This window comes from Onychomys torridus, chromosome 8 (genome assembly GCF_903995425.1).
Source record: "Onychomys torridus chromosome 8, mOncTor1.1, whole genome shotgun sequence".
NCBI lineage: Eukaryota > Metazoa > Chordata > Mammalia > Rodentia > Cricetidae > Onychomys > Onychomys torridus.
The window spans coordinates 89157532-89184919 of NC_050450.1; the positions used below are offsets into that span (position 1 = coordinate 89157532).

Sequence of the window (27388 nt, forward strand, 5' to 3'; positions counted from 1 at the left end):
CATCCTGACCCTCCTTTGCGAAGCCCCCAGGGATCTCAAATAACAAGTATTGGAGGGGGACACAGAGGGGCCGTGGAAAGATTGGGCCCCAGATTTCCCCAACAGGGAAGTGTAAACACAGCTGTGGCGATGGGAGCGAAGCGCCCTCCCGCCCCAGTTCCCACCCAGAAGCAGGGAAAGGCCGCCCTGCAGTGAGGAGGAACCAAACAGGAAAACAAAGCAAAGCACAAGCCTAAACGCCCGGCAGGAAGGTCACCAGAAACTGGGGCTGCTGCCCAGGACGTGGTGTGACCAGTGAAACAGCCAGACCACTCCCGGAATGCTTAGGGGCCAATACAGTTCCAAAGCGAGTGGAGGGCTGGGCGTTACGGAGCCAGGAACCATGGCTTGATTTTTCGAAGCCTTTCCATTGCTGGACGCTTTGTCCTCTGATCTCAGAAAACTCACTTTCTGCCTTAGGTACTTAGCTTCTGGCCCCTGGAGGCTTAGGGATCGTAAGAATGCCGTTGGTTCAACAAGCAAGAGCAAGCCTACAATAAACCCTTGTCCACGGCTTATTAGAAACTTCAACTCTGAGCCTCCGAGCCAAAACATAAACAGGGCTTCCTCAGCCTTTGTTAATTACAAAATAAATAATTCCAGCAGGAAGAGATTGCCTCTTCGGGAGATTTCTCGGTGAGGAGCTGGGGGCGGATAAGGGGCGGGGGGGGGGGTGGGGATGGGAGTGGGAGGACACCGGGAGGGAGTCATGCCCTGATCTGTGGTGCCCTAAAAGGTCCAGCTCCACAGCTAGGGCAGTGCTACCCATCTGACTCAGTTCAGCTCAGTTAATGCAGAGCCTTGATCTCTCAGGACACACCTTGGCATAGCCCCGCCTGGGAAGTAGCTCCGGTCAGCTGGACAGCTAATGAGCTGTGCTTCCTTTCTGGCCATCAGGAGCCTCAACCATAAAAGTGAATTTGCAGAGCTGGGGGAAAAAAAAAAAAAAAAAGACCGGAGCCTACCATGATCAAGATCAAGCTCTCATTATGTGCTCTTCTTTGCAAGGATCATCTCATTTCATATAGATTCAGGGACATTCTTTGTTTTTCGAGACGGGGGGGGGGGGTGGGGGGGTGGGGGGGGGGGTGTTCTCTATGTAGCCCTGGCTGTCCTGGAACTCACTCCGTAAACCAGGCTGGCCTCAAACTCAGAGATCCAACCACCTCTGCCTCCGGTTTAGAGTCAGGGATATTCTTATCCTCATTTTACGGCTAAGGAAACTAGGGCTTTACATGATTCTAGAACTTTCTTCCAGGTTATGCAGCTATAAAGTAGCATGGCCAGGATTTGGGCCTTCATTCTGCCTCCTTAGCCCATGCTCTAAACCTCACCTCCTCCCTCTGAGGTCTTCTAACTCTGACATCATGATTCTGGATCCACTCCTTGGCTTTCTGCTCTGACCAGTGGCGCCAGAAACTGATTCTATTAGGGGCTCCAGTCTGCTCATCCAGAGGGAAATAGTTGAAAGATAAGGGGCTCCTCACTTCCTCTGTACTAAAGATGCCAATCAAAGCTAGACACTCTACAGACCCCCTTATCAACAGGGAACAGTTTCTGTGGAAGACAAACAAATCCGAGCCAGGCAGGAAAGGGGAGTTCCCCTTGGCTGAGTGACTTCCCCTTTCTCTTTCCTGGTTTACCAGGTCATTCCTCTGATAGTCTGATAGGGTTGGTCCTTTGTAACACACTGAGGTTAGGATGGGTCACCTAACTTTCAGAACAAGTATGCACATCTATACATGATGTTGTACATGAATGAATAAAAATAAAACACATAAGCCAGGCATGGCAGCGAGTGTCTGTTATCCCAGTACAGGAAACTAAGGTGTAAGACTTGCAGCCCAGCAGTGGTAGTGCACACCTTTAATCCCAGTATTCAGGATACAGAGGCAGGAAGATCTCTAAGTTTGAGGCCAGCCTGGTTTACATAGTGAGTTCCAGGACAGTCAGAGCTACATAATGAGACCCAGTCTCAAAACCCTCCCCTATAAAGAAAGAACACATACTAATCTTCCAGATTAGAGTTCAGTTCCTAGAATCCACATTAGGTGGTTCACTCTGTAACTCTAGCTCCAGGGATCTGACTTCTTCTCTGGCATCTAGGCGCTCGTGTGCACATTTAATAATTTGTTATAGTGAATGTAAATCTATGTAATCCTTGCAAAATACCTGAAAAATAGGTATTATTATCCTCACTTTACAGAGAAGGACACTGAACTCAGAGAAATTGCCACATGGTCCATGACCTTATGGAGAGCTGAAATTCCAACCCAGATTAAATCTAACTGACTGCACTCTTTACAATAAAAGGAGTACTATGGCCGGGCAGTGGTGGCGCACGCCTTTGATCCCAGCACTTGGGAGGCAGAGCCAGGCAGATCTCTGTGAGTTCGAGGCCAGCCTGGGCTACCAAGTGAGTTCCAGGAAAGGCGCAAAGCTACACAGAGAAACCCTGTCTTGGAAAAAAAAAAAAAAAAAAGGAGTATTATGTAATGAAAATACAATTATGAGACTGGAGAGATCCCAAATGCCTCTCATTGCTGGGATTAAAAGCATGTGCCACCACTGACCAGCGACATCTTTAAAATATAGCTGTCATATTGTTATATGTGATACACATTATGGATCGCTTCTTTTAAATTTTCTTTAAAAAAATTGCCATTTATGAATTTATTTAATGAGAGAGGGTCTTGTGTATCACCATCTGGCTTTGAACTTGCTATATCATGGAGGAGAATGACCTTGAATTTCTGATTTTCCTGATTCCACCTCCCCAGTGTTGGGATTACAGGTGTGCACCACCACACCTGCTTCATCTAGCGCTGGAGATCACACCTAAAGCTTGCCACACACTAGGTAAGGGCTCAACCGACTGAGCTGCATCCCTGGTAACGTTGTCTATTCAGATACATGCATGTTCACACAGTCCAAGGCATTTGGCCAAATGCTTTTACATATATTATCTGTACTGATCAGTGAGGCCCATCAAGTCATCCCATTTGGCAGATATGAAACACACTTGGAGGGGTCAGATGCCTTAAAAAAAAAAAAAAGGCTTACACAGGTAAATAAGCAATGAGGCTGAGATACACACCCAACCCTACTTCATACCAAAGAGTATGCTCGCAATAGCAGCAGCAGCAAGAATAATACACATTGACAATAATAATACACATTGACAATAGCCAAATTCTTCTCTAAGTATTTTATGTCTTATAACTTATTCATATTATTGCCTGTATTAGTCTCTTGTGCATTTCTGTGACCATAATACTTGATAGAACCAATTTAAGGAAATATGTATTTTATTTGGTTCATAGTTTCGCAGTTCTAGCTCATCACAGCAGAAAAGAAAGGGCAGAGATAGAGCAGCCCAGTTCATGGTGGCTGGACCATGTGGCAGAGGCTGTTGACCTCATGGTAGACCAGGAAGCAGAGAGAAGCATAGAAATCATGGGCAGGGTCATATACAAGGTGCAAAGGCCCTCCCCTAGTGACCTACTTCTTTGATGATGTTTCTAGAGAGGTTCACTGAGGAGAGAACAATTCAGAATGTGTGTTGTACTGTACTGTCAGCCAGTTCCCAAAAAAACACACAGAAACTTATTAATTACAAATGCTCGGCCAGTAGCTCAGGCTTGTTACTAGCTAACTCTTACATTTTAAATTAACCCATATTTCTTATCTGTGCTCTGCCACGTGTCTTGGTACCTTTTTTCAACACGGCAAGTTCATCTCCTGATTCCTCTGCATCTCGAGACTCCCGGAACACTCCTCCCTTTCTTTATGCTCTTTTGTCTGCCAGTCCCATCTAACCTCTACCTGTCCAGCTATCGTCCAGGCAGCTTCTTTATTAAACCAATCACAGTGACATATATTCACACAGTGTAAAGGAATATTCCACATGGCACCATCAAATGGACTGGGGTCTGAGATTGAAGAAAAGATGGAAAAGGGAAAAAGAAGACAGCTGAGCACCAGCATTCATTTCTCCCCATGTTTTCAGAATTCCCCAAGGATGTGCCACCATCTGGAAATCAAGAGTTCAAAATGTAGGAGAGATTCAAACTGTAACGCCTCCAGTATTACTAATTCTTCTCATTGCTATAACCCAACATTTGACAGAATCAACTTAAGGAGGCAAAGGTTCATTTCTGGCTTACATGTGGAGGCTATAGTCCATCACGCTAGGAAAGGCATGGCGGTGAGAGCTGCTCTAGGTCGTATGGGGCAGCTGGTCACATTGCCTATAGGGTCAGGAAGCAGAGCAATATGGATGCCAGTGCTCTGTTGGCTGTCTTCTCTTTCCCTTTTGGTTCAGTCCAGGCCCCCACCCATGGGATGGTACCTCCCCCATTCACACTAGGTTTTCCCTGTTCATTTAAACCTCTCTGAAAACACACGTGTCTCTGGGCAGGCCTCCTAGATGCTTCCAAGTCTAACCAAGTTGACGATGATGATCCACCATCAGAAGTCCACCGCTTGTCAACTTGTCACCCAAACACATTTTAATTCATAATTCCCATTGAACAGGTGAGAAAAACATACTGTCTTTTACAATACTAGTTCAGCTTGTATTACAGATACTGTATATTAAGCATGTATGGGGCCATTAGTATCATATTTGCTTAACATATTTGGATTTGTTTATTATTTTCATTGTCCATTCAACGTGTTCTGTTGTCATCTTTTGTTTGGTTGGTTAGTTGGATTTTCAGGACAGGATTTCTCGGTGTAGCCTTGGTTGTTCTGAAACTAGCTCTGTAGATCAGGCTGGCCTGGAACTCACAAAGAACTGGCTGCCTCTACCTCCCGAGTGCTGGGACTAAAAGTGTGCACCACCACTGCCCAGCAAGACAGGATGTCTCTACAAAGCACTGGCTGCCCTTGAACTCGTTATGTAGACCAAGGTAGCCTTGAACTCACAGAGATTCACCTGCCTCTGCCTCCCAAGTACCGGGATTAAAGATTTATTTGTACTATTTTTAAACTATGGGTGTGTGTGTGAGAGCGAGTGTAGGTACTCACAAGATCCAGAAGAGGGTATCAAATTCCCTGGAGCTGGAGTTACAGAAGGTTGGGAGCTGCCTGAAGTAGGTGCTGGGAACTAAGCTTCCAAGATGTGCTCTTAACCACGGAGCCGTCTCTCCGGCCTCAAGTTACTCAACTTTTCCGAGCTCCAGGTTCTTTGTCTAGAATGGGGGTTACTACCATACCTCATTTAATAGTCACATTTCAAAGAAAACAAGTTGTGTGACGCTTTGGGCATCCTGCTTGGCATCCCCAGGCCTTGGTAAATCAGTGTAGTATACTTATGTGATATCCAGGTTCTTGGGATGCTAGGATGAGGCAGTATTCCTGAGGGTGGTTTCACAGGACAGCCATGAGGGGACAGGGCGAGGGTCATAGCAATCTTTGAATCTGGCACTGGGTCCTGAGAGTGACAGTGAGTCAGCCCCAGGTGCTGAGGGACTGGCTGTGTTCTCAGCATCGCTGGGCGTAGGCTGTGGTCATTTTGGCCACGGTCCTCCTCAGTCATGCTGTTGAGTGTCGTTCTTGTAAGTCTGGTCTGGGTTCCTTTTAGAAAAACAGCTTCTATTATGTGATGTCATGGTCCAGCCTGGGTCAGAGAGGGAGGAGGAAGCAGTTTGCACACATGTTTGTTTCCCGATGAATCCATCTGGTCTAAAAAGAACTTCTGTCTTCCCCTCAGAACTCGGTAAAGAGAGCTGGTGGTATAGTTCAACAGCAGAGTATATGGTGCGCATGAAGGAGACCCTGGGACCAATCTACTACTTAACTGACCCCCCCAAAAAAGGCCCATTAAGGAATAAGATTTTGGTCTGGAGTAAGAAGGGTGTGATAAATCATATGGTTTATGCATGGCCCTTAGAGTCAAGCTATCCCAGGTTCAAATCTTGGCTCTGCTATTACCTCAACTATCTTATTTCCCCCATTGAGAATAAAAATCTGATGTTATGCCCGGTGGTGGTGGTGGTGGCGGCGGCGGCGCATGCGCATGCCTTTAATCTCAGCACTTATATAACACCCTGGATGTCTGTGAGTTTGAGGCCAGCCTGGTCTACAGAGCGAAATCCAGGACAGGCACCAAAACTACACAGAGAAACCCTGTCTCAAATTCCCCACCCCCACTCAAAAAAAAAAAAAAATGTTAGCTACTAACAAATCCCCAGCACTGGATGAAAACACCCAGTAGCTGTTAGTCTCTCAATATCTGGGACTCGTTGTTGTTGTTGTTGTTGTTGTTGTTGTTGTTGTTTTCAAGATAAGGTTTCTCTGTGTAGTTTTGGTGCCTGTCCTTAATCTCACTCTGTAGACCAGGCTGGTCTTGAACTCACAGATCCACCTGCCTCTGCCTCCCGAGTGTTGGGATTAAAGGTGTGTGCCACCACTGCCCAGCCAATACCAGGGACTCTTGAGGCTGCTGCGAGAACCCCATGCCAGATGTCAGGATTGCTGTTTCCTTCCCTGTTCTTCAGAGCTGTCCTGTGAAGCCATCCCCATGTCCTAGCACTCCAGGCCCGGGGTGTTATATAATACAGGGCATAACACTTTCAAGTCCCGAGAATGCTGTGTAAGGCATTCAATACTGGAAGTAAACTGCTTCATTTTAAACTCACAACTGTCAAGTTAGAGGCGTAACCATTTGCCTTTTACAAACTCATGAGCCAAAGTTTCCTCCAATAGCCATCCTTTTCCTTGAGCAAGAGTTAGGTGTCACACTAGGAGTGCCAGCCTTCTGGAGATGAAGAAGCTGGATGGAGAAAAAGTCCTTGTGTCTCTAGCCACTTTATGTCCCCTCTCTTTGCCAGCTGGCTCCAGGCTGATAGCTTCTCTCCTTTGTGGAGTCCGCCCCCCCCCCAAAAAGTCTGTCTCCTCTTTCTGGTTTGGAAGGGTCAACCCTTCCTAGCCAGAACTTCTGGTTTTCCTTACCCCTGCCTCTCCCCCTCATCTTCTCTCCTGCTCCACTTTTTATTTTGCAGACAGCTGGGGAAGAGGCCAGCATGTGTGAGCTAACAGCAGAATGCTCTGCAGAGAATTTCACGGTGTAGGAGGCCTCTGGTGGCTTTGACTCCCTTCTGTGTTTTTCTGGGTTTGTGGGTGTGCAGGGGGGAGGTTCAAGAGTATAAATGGCACCCCTTCAAAGAGTTGAGTCACCCCTTTCTCTGCTCCCGGCAAGACAGCCCTTGGCCTGTAATGAGAGGGGAACTCATATGCAGTAAGATCCCTGCTCAGAAGGAATCAATCTACGCTGGGTAAGAAATCTCAGGATAGTATCCAGCTGGACCGGAACCAGATTCCTCTGTTTGCAAGCACTGGGGCTTAGGGAGTAGGGTAGGAACAGAGGAATAAAGGACTGTGTGAGAGCCTTAAAGACTAGACTCCACTGAACATAAAAGGAAAAAGGAATAAAACCATACAGTGCCATGGTTAAAAGGAAAGAGACAGATCTATACGCAGTATCATGGATGCTGTCCAAGACGTACTATTAGTGAAACAAACAAACAAACAAACAAACCAAAAAAAAAAAAAAAAAGGCACTGAATGGGCCATCAAGATAGATCAGCAGGTAATAGTACCTGCTAAGCCTGATGACCTGAGTTCAATTCCTGGACCCATGTGGAAAGAGAGAACAAGGGACTCTGACAAGTTGTCCCTTAACCTCCACATAGTCTCTGTGGTATGAGGGTTGTTTTTGTTTTTTCGAGACAGGGTTTCTCTGTGTAGCTTTGTGCCTTTCCTGGAACTCACTCTGTAGCCCAGGCCAGCCTCGAACTCACAGAGATCGCCTGGCTCTGCCTCCCGAGAGCTGGGATTAAAGGTATGTGCCACCACCACCTGGCAAGGGTTTTTTGTTTTTTTTTTTAATTGAAAATGTTGAGAAGACAAGAGTAAAGGTATAAAATTTTCTGTATTAAACATCCTGCAATTGGTATACACTCATGTGTTATTTGTAAGAAAGTATATTTTTTCCAGAGGTGGTGGCTTATGCCAGTAATCCTAGCACCTGGGAGGCTGAGCCAGGAGGATCTCTGTGAGTGTGAGGTCTGTTTGGATGACATAGTGAATTCCAGGCTAGCCTTGGCTATAAGACTGAGACCTTCTCTCAGAAAAAAAACAAAACAAAGCAAAACAAAACAAAGTGTGTGAGCGAATGTTTTAATTTTTATCACAACTTTCTATTTACTTACTTTGTGTGCACATGTATATGTGCACACACACTGTACACGTGTGGAGCTCAGAGGACAACTTGTAGGAGTCAGTTCCCTCCTTCCACCATGCGGGACCCAGGGATCGAACCCAGGTCACTAGGCTTGGCAGCAAGTGCGCTTACCTGCGGACTGGCCAAGCCATCTCTCAAGACCTCCACTAAGTATATACTTAACAACACAAGTGAAGACTGGAAGGGGAAAGTAAGAACCCCTCAGGAGAAAAACAAAGGACTTCTGCGAAGGGACCAGCTAGGTCGCTGGTGAAGCCTCACCTTCCAATAGCTCAGGATCATAAGACTATGTCCTAGAGCTTCTTGGAAGAGGAAGCTGAGGTCTGTTGTCCCCTGTTAACCTCAAAGGATCCACCCCTCCTCAAGGGATCTTGAGTTACCCGGATGCACTCAAGGGGTCATCAAATATCCAAATATCCAACTGGTATGGGAAAACAGGATGAGCAAAATCAATAGGCAGGAACACTCCTGATTCTGCAAGGGAGGGTTTGGGCTCCTAAGTTCAGGAATAACCATTCTTTTTTGGCTTTTTTGAGACAAGGTTCCACTGGGAAACCCGGCTGGCCTGGAACTCTCTTTGTAGACCAGGCTGGCCTTGAACTCGTAGAGATATACCTGGCCTCTGCCCCTGGAGTGCTGGGAAGAATGTGTGTGCCACCATTGCCTGGCCAGGAATGATTTTAATAGGCTGTCCTTTGTGGGCATGTAAATGAGTGTGGAGAATCCTCAAAAACAAAACAAAACAAATATATATAGCTAGATAGATATATACATACCATCAAATATATACATACATGCATACATACATACATACCATCTAATGCAGCTATATCACTCCTGGGAATATCCCAAAAGATTCTGTCACATTAACATAGTGACACTTAAACATACATGTTTATTGCACTGCTCACAAGAGCCAAAAAGTGGAAACAGCTGAGAAAATGTGATATAAGGGTTGGCAAGATGGCTCAGCTGGAAAAGCACTTGCCATGCAGTCCTGAGTTCAATCCCCTGAACCCATGTAAAGGTGTAAGGAGAGAACCAAGTCCCAAAAATTGTCTCCTGACCTCTACATGTAAGTTGTGACAGACATATGCCTATAACCCCCAACCAATAATATAATAAACAAAAGAAGAAACAAAGAAAATGTCATGATGTGGTAGCTCCTAAGTGACACCCTATCTCTAAAACAGCAACAAAACAAACAATAAAACAGAAGAAAGAGGAAATGTGGCTCATACACAGTGGAGTTTTATTTGGCCATAAAGAAAATGAACTAGGCAACACTTATGTCATTCACAGGAAACTGGAGGGGCTGGAGATAACATGCTAAGCAAAATAAGCCAGGCTCAAAAAGACAAATATCGCAAGTTTTATATGTACTATCTAGATTTAACTACACATACACACCAGAGCGAGACAGACAGAGACAGAGAGACAGAGACAGAGAGAGAGAGACAGAGAGAGAGACAGAGAGAGAGAGAGAGAGACAGAGAGACAGAGAGAGACAAAGAGAGAGAGACAGAGAGAGAGACACAGAGACACACAGAGAGAGACAGAGACAGAGAGAGAGACAGAGAGACAGAGAGAGAGACAGAGAGACAGAGAGAGACAAAGAGAGAGACAGAGAGAGAGACAGAGAGACACAGAGAGAGAGACAGAGAGAGACAGAGAGAGAGAGCGAGCAGAGGGAAGTGAAATTAGAAGGAGACTGTCTTAGTTTTCTATTGCTGTGGTAAAACACCACGGCCAAAGCAACTTAGACAATGAAGCATTTAATTTGGCTTATCATTTCAGAGCGTTGGAGTCCATGATATCGCAGTGAAGGAACAGCGGAGAACTCACATCTTGACCCACACTCAGAGAGAGAATGCTAGGAATGGCATGAATCTTTTGAAACCTCAAAGCTTCCCTGCTGCCCCAGTGAGACACCTCCTCCAAATCGTTCCCAAACAGTTTCACCAACAGTGACAAACATGTGAGTCTATGGGGGCCATTCCTATTTAAACCTCCACTGAGACTGATGGGGAAAGGAAGGGGTTAAAAGGGAACAGAAGAAGGAAAGGAAGCCAGATAATGGAGGGGGTGAAATATGCATTTTTCAGGGGCTGGAGAGCTGACTCACTTGTTTAGAGCACTTGTTGCCCTTACAGAGGACCTGGGTTCAATTCCCAGTACCCACATGGTGGCTCTCAACCATCTGTAACTCCAGTTCCAAGGATTTAGACACCCTCTTCTGCTCTCTGTGGGCACCAGGCACATCACACACATGCATATATGTACATGAAATGCTCATACATATGAAATAAATAAGCCCAATTTTTTGTTTTCTTTTTGGTTTTTTGAGACAGAGTTTCTCTGTGTAACAGCCTGGCTGTCCTGGAACTTGCTTTGTAGACCAGGCTGGCCTCGAACTCACAGAGATCTGCCTGCCTCTGCTTCCCGAGTGGTGCTATCAAAGGCGTGTGCCACTTTGCCTGGCAAGACTAAATACATATTTCTGTGTGTTTTGTTTTGCTGTCCTTTTTTGAGAGAGTTTGGCTAAGTGGCTCTGCTGGCCAGGAACTCACCATTAGACCAGGCTGGCCGTGAACCTGCAACCATCCTCCTTCCTCTGCCTCCCGAGTGCTGGAATAACAGGCATGTACCGCCATGCCCAGTCTAAAATATCATGTATTCTTTCACTTAAGAGTCTAGATTATAGCCAGGTGGCGGTGGCGCACGCCTTTAGTCCCAGCACTCGGGAGGCAGAGGCAGGCAGATCTCTGTGAGTTCAAGGCCAGCCTGGTCTACAGCTCAAGTTCCAAGACAGCCTAGGCTACATAGAGAGACCCAAACAAACAGACAAACAAATAAACAAACAAAAACAAAAACAAAAACAAATGTGAATTGTGGAGATATTTTAATTTCCGGTTGTCTGCAAGATGTTACAGATGATAAACATCTGCTTTCCCAAACACAATAAATGCTTTAATCTAGAAAAAAACAAAAACAAAACCCAAACCCAAACTATCCTTTGGAGGCTCAACATCACAATGCTGATTTAACTCCAAGTCCCAACTAAAATTGCCCTTAATGGCAGGCTACTATATTTTTACTCCTTTGATTCTAAGACCATTTTACTTAGGAAAATACTGAGCTCCAGCGATAGGAAGATGAATATGCCCAGATTCCACAGAAAGACAGGCCTGATCTGACCTCAGCATCCTCCTCACCGATTGCTGTTTTAGCCATTATTCTAGACTGTCCCATTTAAAACCATATTTGCTTCTGTCGCTTTTATCCTTGACCCTGACCCAGCCCCAACCCACAGTGGGCTCTGGTGCTTCTGGCCCCACCCAGGAAATGTCCTCATTTTGCTTCCTGCACCTCCTGCCTTACCTCTCAGCCAATCAGTCTTTCTATCTTTCTTTCTCTTATTTTTATGGCCCAGAAACCTCCCTCTTGACCACGTTTCCTTCTTGAAAAGCGCAATCCTGGGCTGGAAATGTAGCTCCATTAATGGAGAGCTTGCCTAGCATGCATGAGGCCCTGGATTTTACCTTTAGCATAGTATAAACGGTGTGGTGGTGTGCATCTGTAATCCCAATACTTTACTCAGATAGTGGAGCATGCAGATCAGGAGGCGTTCAAAGTCATCCCTGGCTGTGTTAGACTGGTTGGAGCTTTATAAGATACTGATCCAAGGAGTTGGGAATTTAGCTCAGTAGTAGAGTGCTTGCCTAGCAAGCACAAGGCCCTGGGTTCGATCCTCAGCTCCACAAAAAAAACAAAAAACAAAAAAAAACAAACAAAAAACAAAAAACAAAACAAAACAAAAAAACAAAAAACAAAAAAAAAAAGAAAGAAAAGAAAAAGATACTAATCCAAAAGGGAGGGAGGAGCGGTGGTGGTGGTGGTGGTGGTGGTGGTGGTGGTGGTGGTGGTGGTGGTGATGGTGGTGCACATGCCTTTAATCCCAGCTCTTGGGAGGCAGAGCCAGGAGGATCTCTGTGAGTTTGAGGCCAGCCTAGTCTACAGAGCAAGATCCAGAAAAGTCGCCAAAATGACACAGAGAAACCATGTCTAGAAAAACAAAAAAACACAACAACAACAACAAAAGGGGGGGAGCAAAAGGAAGGAAGGAAGGAAGGAAGGAAGGAAGGAAGAAAAGCAAGTTAGGGAGATGGCTTAGTGGTTAAGAACATTTTCTGCTTTTGCACAGGATGCTCAGTTCCCAGCATCCACATCAGGCAGCTCACAACCTTCTGTAACTCCAACTCCAGAGTATCCCACACCATACTCTGCCCATCAGGCACCTGTACACATATGCACATACATACATGTCCACTCACACACACATACATAAATAAAATAGTATTTAAAATTAAAAGAAGAAAAGGGCAATTCTGGAAAGAATGTAAGATGTGGAAAACTTGGTCCCAGTCTAAAGCGGCTCTGAGGCTAGCTGGCTCTCCTCTGCTCCTTTGCAGGAATGATCCTTACGAACAGAGCTTTGAGGTGTTCAAAGGGCCACCTCTCTCACAGCTGCCCGTTGATTCCAGCTAGCCATGGCCACAGTGCAGCCACTGGAGGTCCTGAGACAAGAACCTTTAAAGAGATCATAAAAGATAACTTTGGGGGTTGGGGATTTAGCTCAGTGGTAGAGCGCTTGCCTAGCATCCTTCCATCCTCAGCTCCAAAAAAAAAAAAAAAAAAAGCCAGGTGGTGGTGGCACATGCCTGTAATCCCAGCACTTGGGAGGCAGAGGCAGGCAGATCTCTGTGAGTTCGAGGCCAGCTTGGTCTACAAAGCAAGTTCCAGGACAGCCTCCAAAGCTACAGAGAAACCCTGTCTCAAAAAACCAAAAAAAAAAAAAAGATAACTTTGGTAGACAGGAATCAGTAAACTGTGACAACAGCAACAGCTGAGTTCAAGGGTCAACGTCTGGGAGTAATTGGGAAAGTTTTGTGCTGACAGCTGTGTGCCTGCAGTTGCACAACACGGCCAAACCAGCTCCTGGGCTGCTTTAGGCTAATGAATCTCTGGCCCAATATACAGCAACAGCTGAGCTTTGAGAGTAAGCTGGGTCCCTGGGGGCCTAAGCTGAGCCTTGGGGCTTCCCAATAATGTGACCTTAGTCAAGTCTCTCAGGAAAGGAAAAAGGAAAACCGGCTTCTGTGGAATAAGTACGATCAATCTCTTTGCCCAGATGAGGTAAGTCCCTCACAACAGGTTAGGAGAGCAAGGTCCTGACATTGCATGGCAAGTCCTGATGACCAATGTGGACTTCAAGGCTCTATAACCAGGGAGTGGGAACGTTGAATTAGGTAGGACCTGAACGTCTCAGTTCAAGTCCTGGGGTCTTTCCTTGACCTTTAGCTGCCTCCTCCTCCGAGTGGTGATGATAATATACATACCTTGGGGCCCGAGGTTCCACCCACAGCTACAGCAGCTAAGATAACTCACCTCAAACACTAAGCGGCACATAGGAAGTTCTAATCCCTCCATTTCCCTGGAAATGTAGTAACTGCCATATCAGGTTTGTGGGTGAAGGACCCAGAATTTGCCTTGAAGGGAGGTTATTTAGACTTTACTTCCTTCCTACCCTGCTTCCCTGGCCTTCTCCATTTCTTGATATGGCCAGGCCCCTCTTCTCCCCGAGTTTCGGCAGACAGGCTGACATCAGTGGGTGTTCCCTGGGAAAAACAGGCGGGCGCAGCTCCTGGCACCGCTTCCCACAAACCCCCTGCCGCAGACAGTGAGCGGCGGGAGGCCTTTGGAGCGACCAGCCACCTCCCTCTTCCCCAGGTCTGGAACAGCAGCTGGACCCCACCCCTCGGCGTGCGAAGGAGGGGGCGACATGAATCCCTCCGCTGATGCTGGGAGACCCGAGTTAGTACGGGGCGGGAAGTAGATCCCGGTTCTGGGGTTACAGGGGGAGCTGTCCAGCCCCGCAGATCCAGCTGGAAAGGAGAGTGGGCCAAGGCGCGCCAGGCGGAGCAAGGCGCGGGCGCCAGGCGCGGGTGCGGCAGTGACTCCCCCTTGCAGCCCGCTCCCCACGTGGCCGTCGCCGTCCCAGCCCCTCCGAGGAAGCGGCGCGGCTTCCTGCGGCTCGGGCTGGGGATATAGGCGCCCCCGCCCGGGCCAGCTCAGCTCAGCCGCCCCTCCTCGCCTTCTCGCCCAAGGCGTGATGGCCGGGTTCCTGGTGGAGCGCGCCCCGGGTGGATCGCGGCTCACTCTGATCCGCGCCGGGCGATCGGCAGCGCTCCGCCTCCCTCCACTGCTGCTGCTGCTGCTGCTGCTGCTTCTGGGTGGTGAGCGCAACCCCGGACGCCCGTGTGGGAGATGAGGGAGGTTGGGGTGGGGGGGGGGGGACGAAGCCTGGGCTACCGAGGCCAGCACGGGACCACCGTGAGAGTACCAATCGACATGCGGAGCAGCTCTGACCTGCACATGGGCCCAGAACACATCTCCCAGTTGGCACGGGACCGCGCTTCCCGCCTTAGGAAAGCTGGGGTGCCTGCCAGGACCTGCCGGAGAGGTTTTGGAAGGTCCGGGACTGACAAGAAGGGAGGGGGCTTTGGGCCCCGGTGCGAGTCGGGCGCAGCTGGTACCAGCCGCTCCCTTCCCGCCCTAGGACAATCCGGTAGGGATCGGGGAGATCATTTCTCTATGTTCCAAAATAGTGCTGACTTTCCAGAGTCTTAGTCACTACCTCTAAACAGGCACCGCTGTTCAGACCTCCCTCTCCCACATCACCTGACCCTTCTCACTCATTTCTTTATACAGCTGTCTCAACCTCTCCGGAGTCCCTGAATCAGTCTCTTTCCACTGAGGACAGCTGGTCGAAAGGTGGGTGCCCAAGTCTGAGGAAGAACGACCTAGCGAAAGGATAAAGCCGGCACAGGGGAGGGGTCCTTTCACAAGACAAGCCCAGGGCCAAGTGATGCCCCACTAACCTCCCCGGTGTCTCTTAGGGTTCCCATGGCCTTTCTATGTTATCCCACAAAGCCTGAATCCAGCTTTAAGGCATCTTGCCCCAGCTTGGTAAAAAAGACCCAGACAAGGTGTATGAGGATGTGCTTGTGAGGCTGGGAAGGAAGATACTGTGCACATGGAAGCCATTACAGGATTCCAGAGCCCGGACCTCCCCCGCAGCCACAAGTGTCCTGCTAGGGAAATTTTCGGAGGGATTCCCTTGTCTAAAGGCAAAGGGCTCTACTTTGTAAATCCCTGGGTCAGAAGGCTTGGAGGGAGGGCCAAAGACGTGTGGTCACTGTGAAGCATCTGTCCCTACAGAGAATATGGAGGAGAGCTATGAAGACAATGTTCAATATTGCTGGTTTGAGTATAAGAATCATATGGACTCGGTCAAGGACTGGTGTAACTGGACTTTGATTAGCAGGTAGGGCAATGTTGAAGGGTGGGTGGCTCAGGCCAGGAGTTGGGCCATTTCCTCGTGGGTGGACCTTGAGCGAATGTGGGACACCCTTCTCCCTGTGCCCAACGATTCCCTCATTCAATCCTCTGCGGCCCCCCAGGCATTACAGCAACCTGCAATTTTGCTTGGAGTACGAGGCGGAGAGGTTTGGCCGGGGTTTCCCAAATCCTTTTGCAGAAAGGATCATCTTTAAGACTCACCTGATACACTTTGCCAACTGCTCCCTGGTGCAGCCCACCTTCTCCGATCCCCCAGAGGATGTGCTCCTTGCCATGATCGTCGCTCCCATCTGCCTCATCCCTTTCCTGGTCACTCTTGTGGTGTGGAGGAGTAAAGACAGCGATGCCCAGGGCTAGGCGGTGCGATCCTCAGCAGCCACCTTTCCCCTTGCCCCTGCTGGAACTGGGTATCTCCCCTTCCTGTCTCCTTTTCTCGATCTCGTCTTCCCCACAGACCTTTGGATTGGTGGGAATGGAAGCCAAGTAGAGTCATGGCACAATTTCTGTAGTCTGTTTTGTTTTGTTTTGTTTAAGTGTTTTTGTACAATATTTCCTTCTTAGTGGGGTCTGTGTTGATGATAGTTCTACAGGACCTCATTCCTGGGAACAGAGTTTGAATCGAGATAGCCTTGCTACTTAGGGTCCTTTCACCTGCCCCCCGCCTCCACAAGAAAGCCATGTTCCTATATTCTTTCCTCCCAGGGAGGGGCCTTTCCTGTCCCTCTCCAAACCCAGCTCCAGGAAACAAGCAGGAAGAGACTCCCTTCCGGTCTGGACAGCAGCTGGGGGCCTTTAGTTGGGGAGGTATGGGAGGAGGGGCAAGAAATCTCTTCTCCAGCAAGGAAGAAAGACAACCCAGGAGCCCAGCTTTGCCCTTTCGTTGTGCCTCAATTTACTCTAGAGACAGAAAGAAGAAATATGATTACCAACAGAATTTATCCTTAAGGACCTCAGGATTGAGGCCCAAGGCAGTGGGGGCTTCGTCTATAAGAGTCTAAGGTCCCCTCTAGGTTCCTAGCCTTCATCCCACATATTAGATCCATCATGGCCACACACTGCCCCCTGGTGTCCACTAAAGCCAACAACCAGACAATGTATGGGATCTAGAGGAAGCTCCAGGCTGCTACAGAAACTGGACCCTGGGGTTCAGAAACATGTTATCTCCTTAACAACCAAATTCTTAGCTGGGCCCTTCTAGAGCTTCTTGAGAAATATGGGTAAGATACTCCATTGACACACCTACTTCTCTGCAACTCATCATTTCCCTATATGAGCAGTGTTTCCCAGACAGTGAGGACCAGTCTCACCTCTCATCTCCAATCCTTCCTGAACTACATTTACTAGGTCCCTCCAAACACATGCAAAGCAACTTTACTTTCCATAGAAACATCTGATTTTTGCAGCACTCTTGGGCTCTTTAGAGGCTTCTTTTTTCCCTGCTAAAATATCTGCTTCCCTAAATAGTGCACACCCATTTCCAGGCACATGCTTATCTGTTTTATAGATATATGCCTGTTTTTCTTGGAACCTACCTATTTGTTGTCAAAGATATGCTTCTCTCAGGCCACATCTGTTATCTAAGGATTTTTGTTTTGTTTTTATGAGACAAGTTTTCTCTATGTAGCCCTGACTGTCCTGGAACTCATTCTGTAGACCAGGCTGGCCTTGAACTCAGAGATACACCTGAGTCTGTCTCTCAAGTGCTGGAATTAAAGGCACGTGCTATCACAGACCAGCAACCTAAGGATATTTTTTAGTTTTTAGCTGGAATAAATATTTGCTTTATTCCCATGAATATATATCTGTCTTTGTTCATTTTACTAATATGCACCAGGGGGTTTGGGGATTTAGCTCAGTGGTAGAGCACTTGCCTAGCAAGCGCAAGGCCCTGGGTTCGGTCCTCAGCTCCAAAAAAAAAGGACTACTAGGACTACTATCTAGCAGGGGCCTGCTGGTGTAAAACACTGTGTGCAGCATAGTGTTGGAAAGGCAGGTTAGAGCAATTCTGGTTTCTACTCTCAATGGTTTTCACCCCCTGGGAAAGATGACAAGTACAAATAAATCAAAACCCTAGAACATACGATGGCAGTCATGCAAGGGAAACAGTCATGTGTCCAAGTGCAAAGGAAGGAGGAGAGCACATATGGCTGAGGCGATCACAAGAGATGTGGTGTCAGCTTCCCTGTCCGTGTGATAAAATCCCAGCCAAAAGAAACAAAGGAGCAGAGCTTGATTTTCGCTTAATGTTCCAGAGTATGGCCACTTGGTTTAATTGTTTCTGGGGCCATGGTGAGGCAAGAGCGTCATGGCAGGAAGCATGTGGCCAAGCAGAGCCCACACGGCAGCTGGAAAGCACAAGGTGGCTGAGACTAGGGACAAGGTATATTTTTCTAGGGCACACCCCCCCCCCCAGTGACCTACTTCCTCCCACCAGGCCATATCTTCTTTTTGCTTGTTTGTTTTTTCAAGACAGGGATTCTCCATGTAACAGCCCTGGCTGTCCTGGAACTTGCTTTGCAGACCAGGCCAGCCTTGAACTCACAGATTTATTTATTATGTATACAGTATTCTGCCTGCATGTGTGCCTGCAGGCCAGAAGAGGGCGCCAGATCTCATTACAGATGGTTGTGAGCCACCGTGTGGTTGCTGGGAATTGAACTCAGGACCTCTGGAAGAGCAGCCAGTGCTCTTCACCTCTGAATTAGACTTTGACCTTCAGAACTGACCTAAATAAAAGGATGAAGAAGACTGAAGAGTGCCCGCTGCTCTTGCACATGACCAGAATTCAATTCCCATCATCCTTATCAGGCAACTCACAAACACCTGTGACTCCAGCTCCAGGGGACCCTCTTTTTGTCTCCATGGGTACCTGCACAAATGTGTATGTATGTGTAAATAAAATAATGTGTTCTTAAAAAAGAAAGAAAGGATATTGCCAGGTGTGGTCGTGAACATTTCTAATCTCAGCAATCAGAGGTGGAGGCAGGAGGATCAGAAGTAAAGTATTATCATCTTCGGCTACATAAAGAGTTCAGACCTCTCAAGAAAAGGGGGGGAGGGCTGGAGAGATGGCTTAGTGGTTAAGAGCACTGGCTGCTCTTCCAGAGGTCCTGAGTTCAATTCCTAGCACCCACATGGTGACTCACAACCATCTCTAATAAGAACTGGTGCCTTCTGGCCTGCAGGCATACGTGCAGGCAGAATACTGCATGCATAATAAATAAATAAATCTTAAAAAAAAAAAGTTCTGTGCTCGCTTTGGCAGCACATATACTAAAAATTGGAATGATAAAGAGAAGATTAGCATGGCCCCTGCGCAAGGATGACACACAAATTCGTGAAGCGCTCCATACTTAAAAATAAATAAATAAGAGTTCCAGGCCAGTTTGGGAAGCATGAGACTCTGTCTCAAATTAGAAAGAAAGAAGAAAAAGAAAAGAAAGGAAGGATGTGTAACATGAGGGAACAATGGGACAAGTTTTTATATCCCATAGAGAATCAATAATGGGGTAGGGGGAGGAGAAAGAAGGTTGGAGGTAGAAATACCATTTAGGGATTATTTCCACCCTCAACCACAATATGCATCCACAGGAAGTATAAAAGCTTTAAAAGTTTATTGAAAAAAGAAAAAAAAATGCTAAAAAGTGTATTAAAAAGAAGATAGTTGAGGTTTGACTTTAGGGAAATGCCCTAAATCTTTAAAGAATGAAAGAGAGCCAGGTGGTAGTGGCAGCACACCCCTTTAGTCCCAGCAGTTGAGGGGCAGAGGCAGGTTGTTCCCTGCCAGTCTGGTCGACAGAGTGAGTTCTAGGATAGCCAGGCCTACAAAAAGAAACTGTCTCAAAACAAACAAAACAAAACAACAGACAGAGACAGAGGGAGCCAGGTATGGTGGAACACACCTGTTGAACGCAGCACTGGGAAAACTGAGGCAAGGGGACAGAGAATTCAAGTCCAATCTGGCCATCTAGTAGGACCTCATTAATAACAAATAAACAAGACCATAGATAGGGCACATGTATATAATCTCAGTACTTAGAAGGTGGAGGCAGTAGGATTAAAGGTTGAACACTGGTATTAAAGGCGTGCTCGGCTGACATTACACCTCCCATCTCCACCCCCAACCCACCCCGACCCCAAACAGGGTTTTCTGTGTACAGCTCTAGCTGTCCTAGAACTTGCTCTGTAGACCAGGTTGGCCTGGAACTCACAGAGATCCACCTGCCTCTGCCTCCCGAGTGCTGGGATTAAAGGCATGTGACAACACCACCACCACCACCATCACCACAGCTAACATTACTTTTAAATAGGAATAAACTGAGCTGTGGAGAAAGGAAGAGAGGTAAAATGATAAAGATGATAGAGATGTCCTGTAGGAAACTGGAAAAGAGAGGCAAGGGCGGTGGCATTTCTTAAAAAGGAAGAATGATACTTTTGAGTTTAAAGGAAGAGAAAGGAAAAGTGGAGGGGAACTTTTGAGGTATGAAATAAACATGTGACAGAAAGATGAAGGGATTCTCATAATCACTCAGCAGGGAGCAAGAGGATAGACACAGGTGGACTCTCTTGATGAATGAGGATGACAAGGAATCAATGAAAACAGCCAGCTGAGCATTTCTGAGCAGTCAAACGTCAGCCTTCTTTTCAATACACCTTTTGTTTAGCATTCTCATCCCTCAGATGGGTTCATATTATATTTCATATTATATTTCAGATCAGAAGACTCCCAAACTTATATTTCTAGATTCAACAAACTCCCCTGAGAGCCTAGTAGTGAGATTACTCAGGGAGCCTGGGATTTAGTAAACAGGTCTGGGTATTTTCCTCCTTCAGCAATTTTCCATAGCTCAGGAGTGGGGGTAGTGTTGGGAGAACGGAACAATAATTCTGGTTTGGGAACTGACCAGTAATTTAGGCAGGCAAAGGCACAGACCTGGGTAGTGTACGTTGAGTTATGAGTCAGATAAAGCCAGCAGGGATTCCAAGTCTGGAGTCTAGAAAGGTGAGATTTTGGGAAAGATGAGAACTAAATGTTAGTTTTGAGTCTTGGAAGAGAGCAAAGTCGCTTATAGTGATGCAAACCACACAATATGTTCCCACCGTTCTACAGGAAACGAAGGAGTGAAGTCAACCTGGGTGGGAATGCAGGAGACTGCGGAATCGAGAGTTTATATGGAATGGTGATTGACACGAATGTAAAGAAGCCTCGAGATGGGAGCTCTTCTTGCGTTCTGCTAACTGCGCACTTGCAGAAGCCATTTCTTTTTCCTGGGTTTAAACCAGGAGACTTCCAGGGCCCTTTCTGCTCTGCATGGTGAAATTTTTTAGGACTGTCTTAGATTGGCTGGTGACAACGACCGCTCCCATCCCCGTTGCGCGCCTCCGGAGAGGAGTCGGAACCTTTCTGCTGTGCTGTCTGCCCGGACATGCCGAGAAGGAGACCGGAAGCCAATTGTCAGTTCCGGGTTTTCTGGGCTACTACGATGGCGATGAGTTTCGAGTGGCCGTGGCAGTACCGCTTCCCGCCCTTCTTTACGTGAGGCTCAGACCCCGAGAAACCCCGGGTACCCCCCTCCCTCCCCGGGGCCCAGGGCTCAGCTCTGATGATTCACTTGGGGATCCGGGGGAGAAAGGAGCTTCCGGCCGCCTTCCGTCCAGCCAGCCCTTCACTTTCTCCCCTAATGGTGCTGCTTTCGCCCTCTCACGCTAATCCCGCGTCCCACTCCCTTCACCCGGCAGGTTACAGCCGAACGTGGACACTCGGCAGAAGCAGCTGGCCGCCTGGTGCTCTCTGGTTCTGACCTTCTGCCGCCTGCACAAACAGTCCAGCATGACGGTGATGGAAGCCCAGGAGAGCCCTCTCTTCAACAACGTCAAGCTACAGCGTATCCTCCCTCAGGCTCTTCCATACCCCCCCCCCACACACACACACACTCCCACACTTCTCTACAAGTTCAGACTGCATCTCCCCGCCTCCCTTGACCCACAGTAGGCAGATTTCTACTCAAACTGGACTTAGGAGAAGGCTAAGATACATGGCAGATCATCATTTTACACATACCTCCCAGGCAGTGCCAGCACCCCTTGCCCTAGCATTAATAAGTGCTGGGGTCTTACAATCTGGGCCTTTAAGTGGAGTCCCAGACTTTATATCCTGGACTGTTTTAAACTATTGAATCTCCTGTCTGTGAGGCTCAAACCCCTAAACCACCTTTAGTAATTTTCTGTACTTACACCACCTCTCTCGGGAAGTGAGGGTCATTTATTTTTGCTGACTGATTCATAGGTAAAATATGTGGAATCTCCTCTCTGTGAGGCTCAAACCCCTAAACCACCTTTAGTAATTCTCTGTACTTACACCACCTCTCTCAGGAAGTGAGGGTCATTTATTTTTGCTGACTGAGTCATAGATAAAATATGTAGAGAAAATGACAGAGAATGAGGGGAATGGTAATACTCTTTATTTTCTAAAACTCTTGCCTTTTATTTATTTATTTTGAGACCTGATTTCTGTGGCCCGGCCCAGCCTGGTATGGGTGATTCTGTTTCCATCTCTTAAGAGTCGGTATTACAGGCCTGTGCCACCACTCTGCTAAGTCTTCCTTCCAAGTGGAAGTTTATTTTTTACCTTCCTTTCCAGAACATTCAGAAAATGCTAACTTGTATCTTCTTCAAAAATTGCATGTATGTATCGCAGGGAAAGGAAGGGTCCAGATGACACTCATCATGGGCCCTGCTCTGAAAATGTTTATTTAACCCAATTCACACATAGACCATCCCCTTAACCTTACACCAGGGAAACTTCCTGTAGAGTCAATCCAGATTGTACTAGAGGAACTAAGGAAGAAAGGTGGGTTCAATCCCTAGATACCTATTGTCTTCTTACTTGGGTTTCCCTGGGGGCAGAGCAGGACATCTCTTTCATTTTAACGACTTTCTCTCCTCCAGCTTGAAGCCTCAAGCATTCTGAGGTGACCCCCTTCTTCCCCCCATTAATATACAAAATTAAAATCCCTCTATGGCCTATACCTGAAGAGAGATGGACTGAGGAGAATAGGATGTTTTATAAGAATAGTACTGAGTCACTTTTTTGTTTGTTTGGTTTTTTGGGGACAGGGTTTCTCTGTGTCACTTTGGTGCCTTTTCTGGAACTCACTCTGTAGCCCAGGCTGGCCTCGAACTCACAGAGATCCTCCTGGCTCTGCCTCCCGAGTGCTGGGATTAAAGGAGTGCGCCACCACTGCCTGGCTTAATACTGAATCTCTTATTCTGAAAGCAGAGTCCTCCACGCTGTCCCATGTTGGTATTTGCCTTTCTGTCCCTGTTTTTAGAGCACGATGCTTTCATAAGTATCTGTTTTTCAGGGAACCTCGAGTGGTTGGATAAGAATAAGTCTAGCTTCCTGATCATGTGGCGGAGGCCAGAAGAATGGGGGAAGCTCATTTATCAATGGGTGAGGCCACCCTGCTAAGCACTAAGCAGTGACCCATGGCAAAGAAGAATTGTTGCCTGTGCCCAGCCGATAGCTGGTGTTTTTCAGATGCAAACTTGGCAGAGTGGGGAGTGGGCAAAACCGGAAGCACGGGCCTTCCTGGCAACCATCCTTTAGTGACTCAATGTCTCTCCTGCACAGAATCTCCCTTTCTTTGCCTGTAGGAGGCCAGAGGCTACGTGAGGCCATGTTTGGAGAATGTAGTACTGGGAACCATAAGTGCTATTGTTGGCTGGAGCCTCTGGCCACAGGAGATAAATGGGGAAAGGAAGGGAGGGGGAAAAACCCTGGGTTCCCTCTCCCACTGTGCCTTCATGGTGTTGTTCACATGAATGAGGCCTTCTGAACCAGGGTGGGTGAGAGGACAGAGTCTTCTGTCCTCAAATTCCTAGTCACCACTGCCCCCAAACATTCCCAAGAGAGAAGGAGAGGGGGGAAACATCAACAACCTAAATATAACAAATACACACCACCCATTCCTGAACAGAAAACAACCTGGATGAGAGGTCACTTTTGAGACACGTGAACGGCTGTGGCTTAGTGGTTCCAAATGTGTGTACCCACATACAAATATAGCACCTGTAGGTTTATGGGGTGAGGACAGTACAGAGGTGGCAGTCCTGATTTGGGAATAGGTACCATTACTGGAGAAAAAAGGCAGAGCTGAAGTTTACCTTCTCCCAGGAGAGTCTTGGTCCTTACTTAGCCCTCGTTGGTTGTGCCCTCAGGTCTCCAGGAGCGGCCAGAACAACTCTGTGTTCACCCTCTATGAACTGGCCAGTGGGGAAGACACAGAGGATGAAGGTGATGCCTTTTCTCCTCCTAATTCTCTAACAGAGTCCTCTGCTCTCTGGTATCGGTTTAATCTGTCTTAAGACTAGCCATTTCTCAGTCTCTGGATTCCATAGTGCAAAGTCCTGAGGTTTGGGGTTTTTGTTTTGTTTTTTTTTAAGATTTATTTATTTATTATGTATACAGTGTTCTGCCTGCCTGCATCCCTGAAGGCCAGAAGAGGGCACCAGATCTCATTACAGATGGTTGTGAGCCTCCATTTGGGTGCTGGGAATTGAACTCAGGACCTCTGGAAGAGCAGTCAGTGCTCTTAACCTCTGAGCCATCTCTCCAGCCCGGTTTGGGTTTTTTGTTGTTGTTTTAAGACTTAGCCGGGTGGTGGTGGTGGTGGCGCACACCTGTAATCCCAGCACTCAGGAGGCAGAGGCAGGTGGATCTCTGTGAGTTCAAGGCCAGCCTGGTCTACAGAGCTAGTCCAGGACAGGCTCCAAAGCTACAGAGAAACCCTGTCTACAAAAACAACAACAACAAAAAAGACTTATTTTTAGCTGGCCTGTGGTGGCGCACACCTTTAGTCCCAGCACTTAGGAGGCAGAGGCAGGCAGATATCTCTGAGTGTGCGTCCAGCCTGGTCTACAGAGCAAGTTCCAAGACAGCCAGGGCTATAAAGAAAAACCCTGTCTCAAAACAACAACAACAAAAAGATTATTTTTATGTTATGTCCTGAATGTATGTATGTGTATACACCACATACATGCCTGGTGCCCATGGGGGCTGAAGAGGTCATTGGACGGATCCCTTAGAACTGTTGGGATATGTTTGTTGAGTGGGTGCCGGGATGCAAACCCATCACCTCCACAGAGCAGCAAGTCTTCTTAACCACTGAGCCACTTCTCCAGAGAAGTTCAAAACATCTTAACTCTCATCCAAACTCTCCATACCACTGGAATTCACAAACAAACAAAACAACTCTTTTTGTTGGTGTGGATGTTTGTGTATTCTTAAAAGATTTTTCAGGAGTATGTTAAGAATTGTTGCTGTGGAAGCCAGTTGAGGAACCAGCGTGGGGGATTAAACTTGGAATCCATTCCTTGCTGACTCAAGCTCTCCTTCACCCTTTCTTCTTATAGAAGGCTCAAGATTTGTAGGTGTCAGCTGAAGGGATTGGGCCAACACCCCCAGCCCCACCCCCCTGCCCATTTAAAAATGGTGGGTTTGTGCCAGGCAAGGATTTGTGTGGCCTTTGATTTTTACATAGGGTAAACACTTCTTAGCTCTTTTTTTTTTCCCCCTGTGACTCTTCATTCTGATCCTCAGGATCACCTAAAGTTTCAGTCTTTGCCAGGGTAAGGGGGTGTGAGGGTCCTGCCAGGCTGTGACTGCTCCAGCAGACTTTACGCCTCTTGGCTATCTCCCCCTTCCCTGCAGGCCTCTGCTTGCTGTTCCCACCATCACCCCATGAATTCAGCACTGCAGCCTGGCCCAGCCCACCACTGGGCCTGTACAAAGCTGGAGGCTTCCCCAGAATGCTCACTCCTTGACTTGAGCTGGGCTCCCTCAGGGGGTGAGGTGAGCAAGCGTGTTAGGGCTTGTCTGCTGCCTCTCACATCTTTCTACAGTATCTTCCCATTATCTCTGGATACTCTGCTGGCCCTTGGCTCCCTTTCAACTAGGAAAGGGCAGATACTGGCTACAAAATTTAGCAGTCTCTTGGCTAGGGAGTGCTGAGTATATGCTTCATGTATTAAGGCAGATCCTCCTGGTTTATACAGACGTTTGGATGGGGTCACTGTCAGTGCACGGGCCCTGGCCTAGGTCAGCTTGTCAAGGTTATTTTGTGGTCCTAAAGGCAAAAGGTATCTGTGGTATGTTAGCTTTTTGGTAACAGCACAGAGAAAGAGGGCTCTGGGGGCAGAGTTGGGAAGGGTGAAATAAGCCTGCTTCATTTCCTGCTGACCCAGGCTCCCTTCCACTTGACGCCCAGGACTACCCAGGAAGTGTGAGTGATGGCTGTAGCCGTAGAGATAGCATACAAATAGAATATCCTGCCTTTGGAGGATCTGAGCTTCTAGCTCAACCACCCAAAGAACTGAGTGTCCTGACTGACCATCTCTTCCTATCTAGAGTTCCACGGGCTGGATGAGGCGACCCTGCTTCGTGCTCTACAGGCCCTACAGCAGGAGCACAAGGCTGAGATCATCACTGTCAGTGACGGCCGAGGAGTCAAGTTCTTCTAGCAGAGACCTGTCTCCCTCTGCTTCTTACCTCCCACCTTTCCAGGGCTTTCACAAGGAGACAGACCAAGTGTCCCACAGACTGGACCAGTCACTCCACCCGACTCAAAGGGCTCAAGTCCTGAAAGCTCAGACTTGGGGATATTTCCCGCTTAGTCCATTCTATCTGTCCCCGGGACAGAGCCAGCCCACGGTGCCAGGGGAAAGGGACGTTTCTTGCCCTACCTCCTTTCCCATCCTAGACTGTCCCTGGACCAGGGTCTATAAACCTGACACTTTACATGTGTTCTCACACATAAGTACACACCCATATGCGTCTGCACACGCTTCTTTCTCCTCCCCCCTCCCACTCCTTAGCTGCTGTTGCCTCCCTTCTCAGGCTGGTGCTGGATCTTCCTAGGGGTGGGGGAAGCCCTGGCTGCAGGCAGCCTTCCTGGCAATACAGAGATAGGAAGCCCCAGAGGGGGCTTGGCAGTGAAAGGCAGGCCCACTCCGATTTATGATATTAAAATCTCTACTCCCACTGTCTGCCTGTTACTACTGTTGGAATAGGACTGTGGAAGGCGGGGCAGTGTTCCACCTGATTGAGTCCCAGCCAAGGAAAGAGAAGAATCCTTTGGCCTTTGTACAAGAGAAGGGCCTCTGGGCCTGGGGTCTCCAGTGAGCCTGTAGTTTTCCGTGTGCTGGGTGGGTTGTGTGGGGGAGTGGTATTGGAACACAGTTTAGGGACAGACTGCTTGCTCTCTAAATTGTAGTCACTTAATTGCTCCCCCATTGGAAGTCCTGAACTATTCTGAAGCCCCTCCCTCCACCCATCTGGTCTGGGTGGGGTAGTTGTGGCCAAGGGGAGCTGGGGGGGGGGGCGGTAAACCGGATGTGGACTTTGGTTTATTGAAGACTTTGGCAAACAGAAGGGGAGGAAGGAGAGCCCACAGCAAAAACAGCCGTTCTGGCCAGGGCCAGACTCAGGCCAAGGTGGGGTGGAGCTGATGGGTGACCAGTTCTTGGTTGGGAGCTACGGGGGGGCTTGTCCTGGAGAACACACACCCATCTTTGTGCAGACCTGGGGGTCTAGCTGAGTCAGGAAAACCTTACCTTTCCAACACTGATGTTAGGCCTAGGGCTACTCCTTCTGATTAGGACCGGGCAGTGCTGCCTTAT

General features: G+C 47.8%; 2 protein-coding genes and 1 non-coding gene across 5 annotated transcripts; all 3 read left to right on the forward strand.

Moving 5' to 3' along the window:
- Window positions 1-340: 340 nt before the first annotated feature.
- Ramp2 (receptor activity modifying protein 2) lies at window positions 341-16217 on the forward strand. 3 transcript variants are annotated; one of them, XM_036198147.1, is made up of 7 exons: window positions 341-675; window positions 4460-4575; window positions 10085-10265; window positions 14078-14161; window positions 15059-15121; window positions 15569-15674; window positions 15811-16217. In XM_036198147.1, the coding sequence occupies exons 4-7, from the start codon at window positions 14146-14148 to the stop codon at window positions 16064-16066; spliced, it is 441 nt and encodes a 146-aa protein (XP_036054040.1). In that variant the 5' UTR covers window positions 341-675; window positions 4460-4575; window positions 10085-10265; window positions 14078-14145; the 3' UTR covers window positions 16067-16217. The 3 variants fall into 3 exon arrangements, with proteins under 3 accessions (XP_036054040.1, XP_036054041.1, XP_036054039.1); XM_036198148.1 differs by lacking the exon at window positions 4460-4575; XM_036198146.1 differs by lacking the exons at window positions 341-675; window positions 4460-4575; window positions 10085-10265; window positions 14078-14161 and adding an exon at window positions 14172-14583.
- Window positions 16218-18958: 2741 nt separating this feature from the next.
- Window positions 18959-19066, forward strand: LOC118590445. Its single transcript, XR_004945747.1, has one exon. It is a non-coding gene; the product is annotated as a U6 spliceosomal RNA (small nuclear RNA).
- Window positions 19067-21134: 2068 nt separating this feature from the next.
- Vps25 (vacuolar protein sorting 25 homolog) lies at window positions 21135-26755 on the forward strand. Its single transcript, XM_036198346.1, has 6 exons — window positions 21135-21245; window positions 21449-21594; window positions 22506-22559; window positions 23074-23162; window positions 23930-24005; window positions 26118-26755. Exons 1-6 carry the CDS (start codon window positions 21136-21138, stop codon window positions 26228-26230), a joined length of 588 nt encoding a protein of 195 aa, XP_036054239.1. The 5' UTR covers window position 21135; the 3' UTR covers window positions 26231-26755.
- The last annotated feature ends 633 nt before the right edge of the window (window positions 26756-27388 follow it).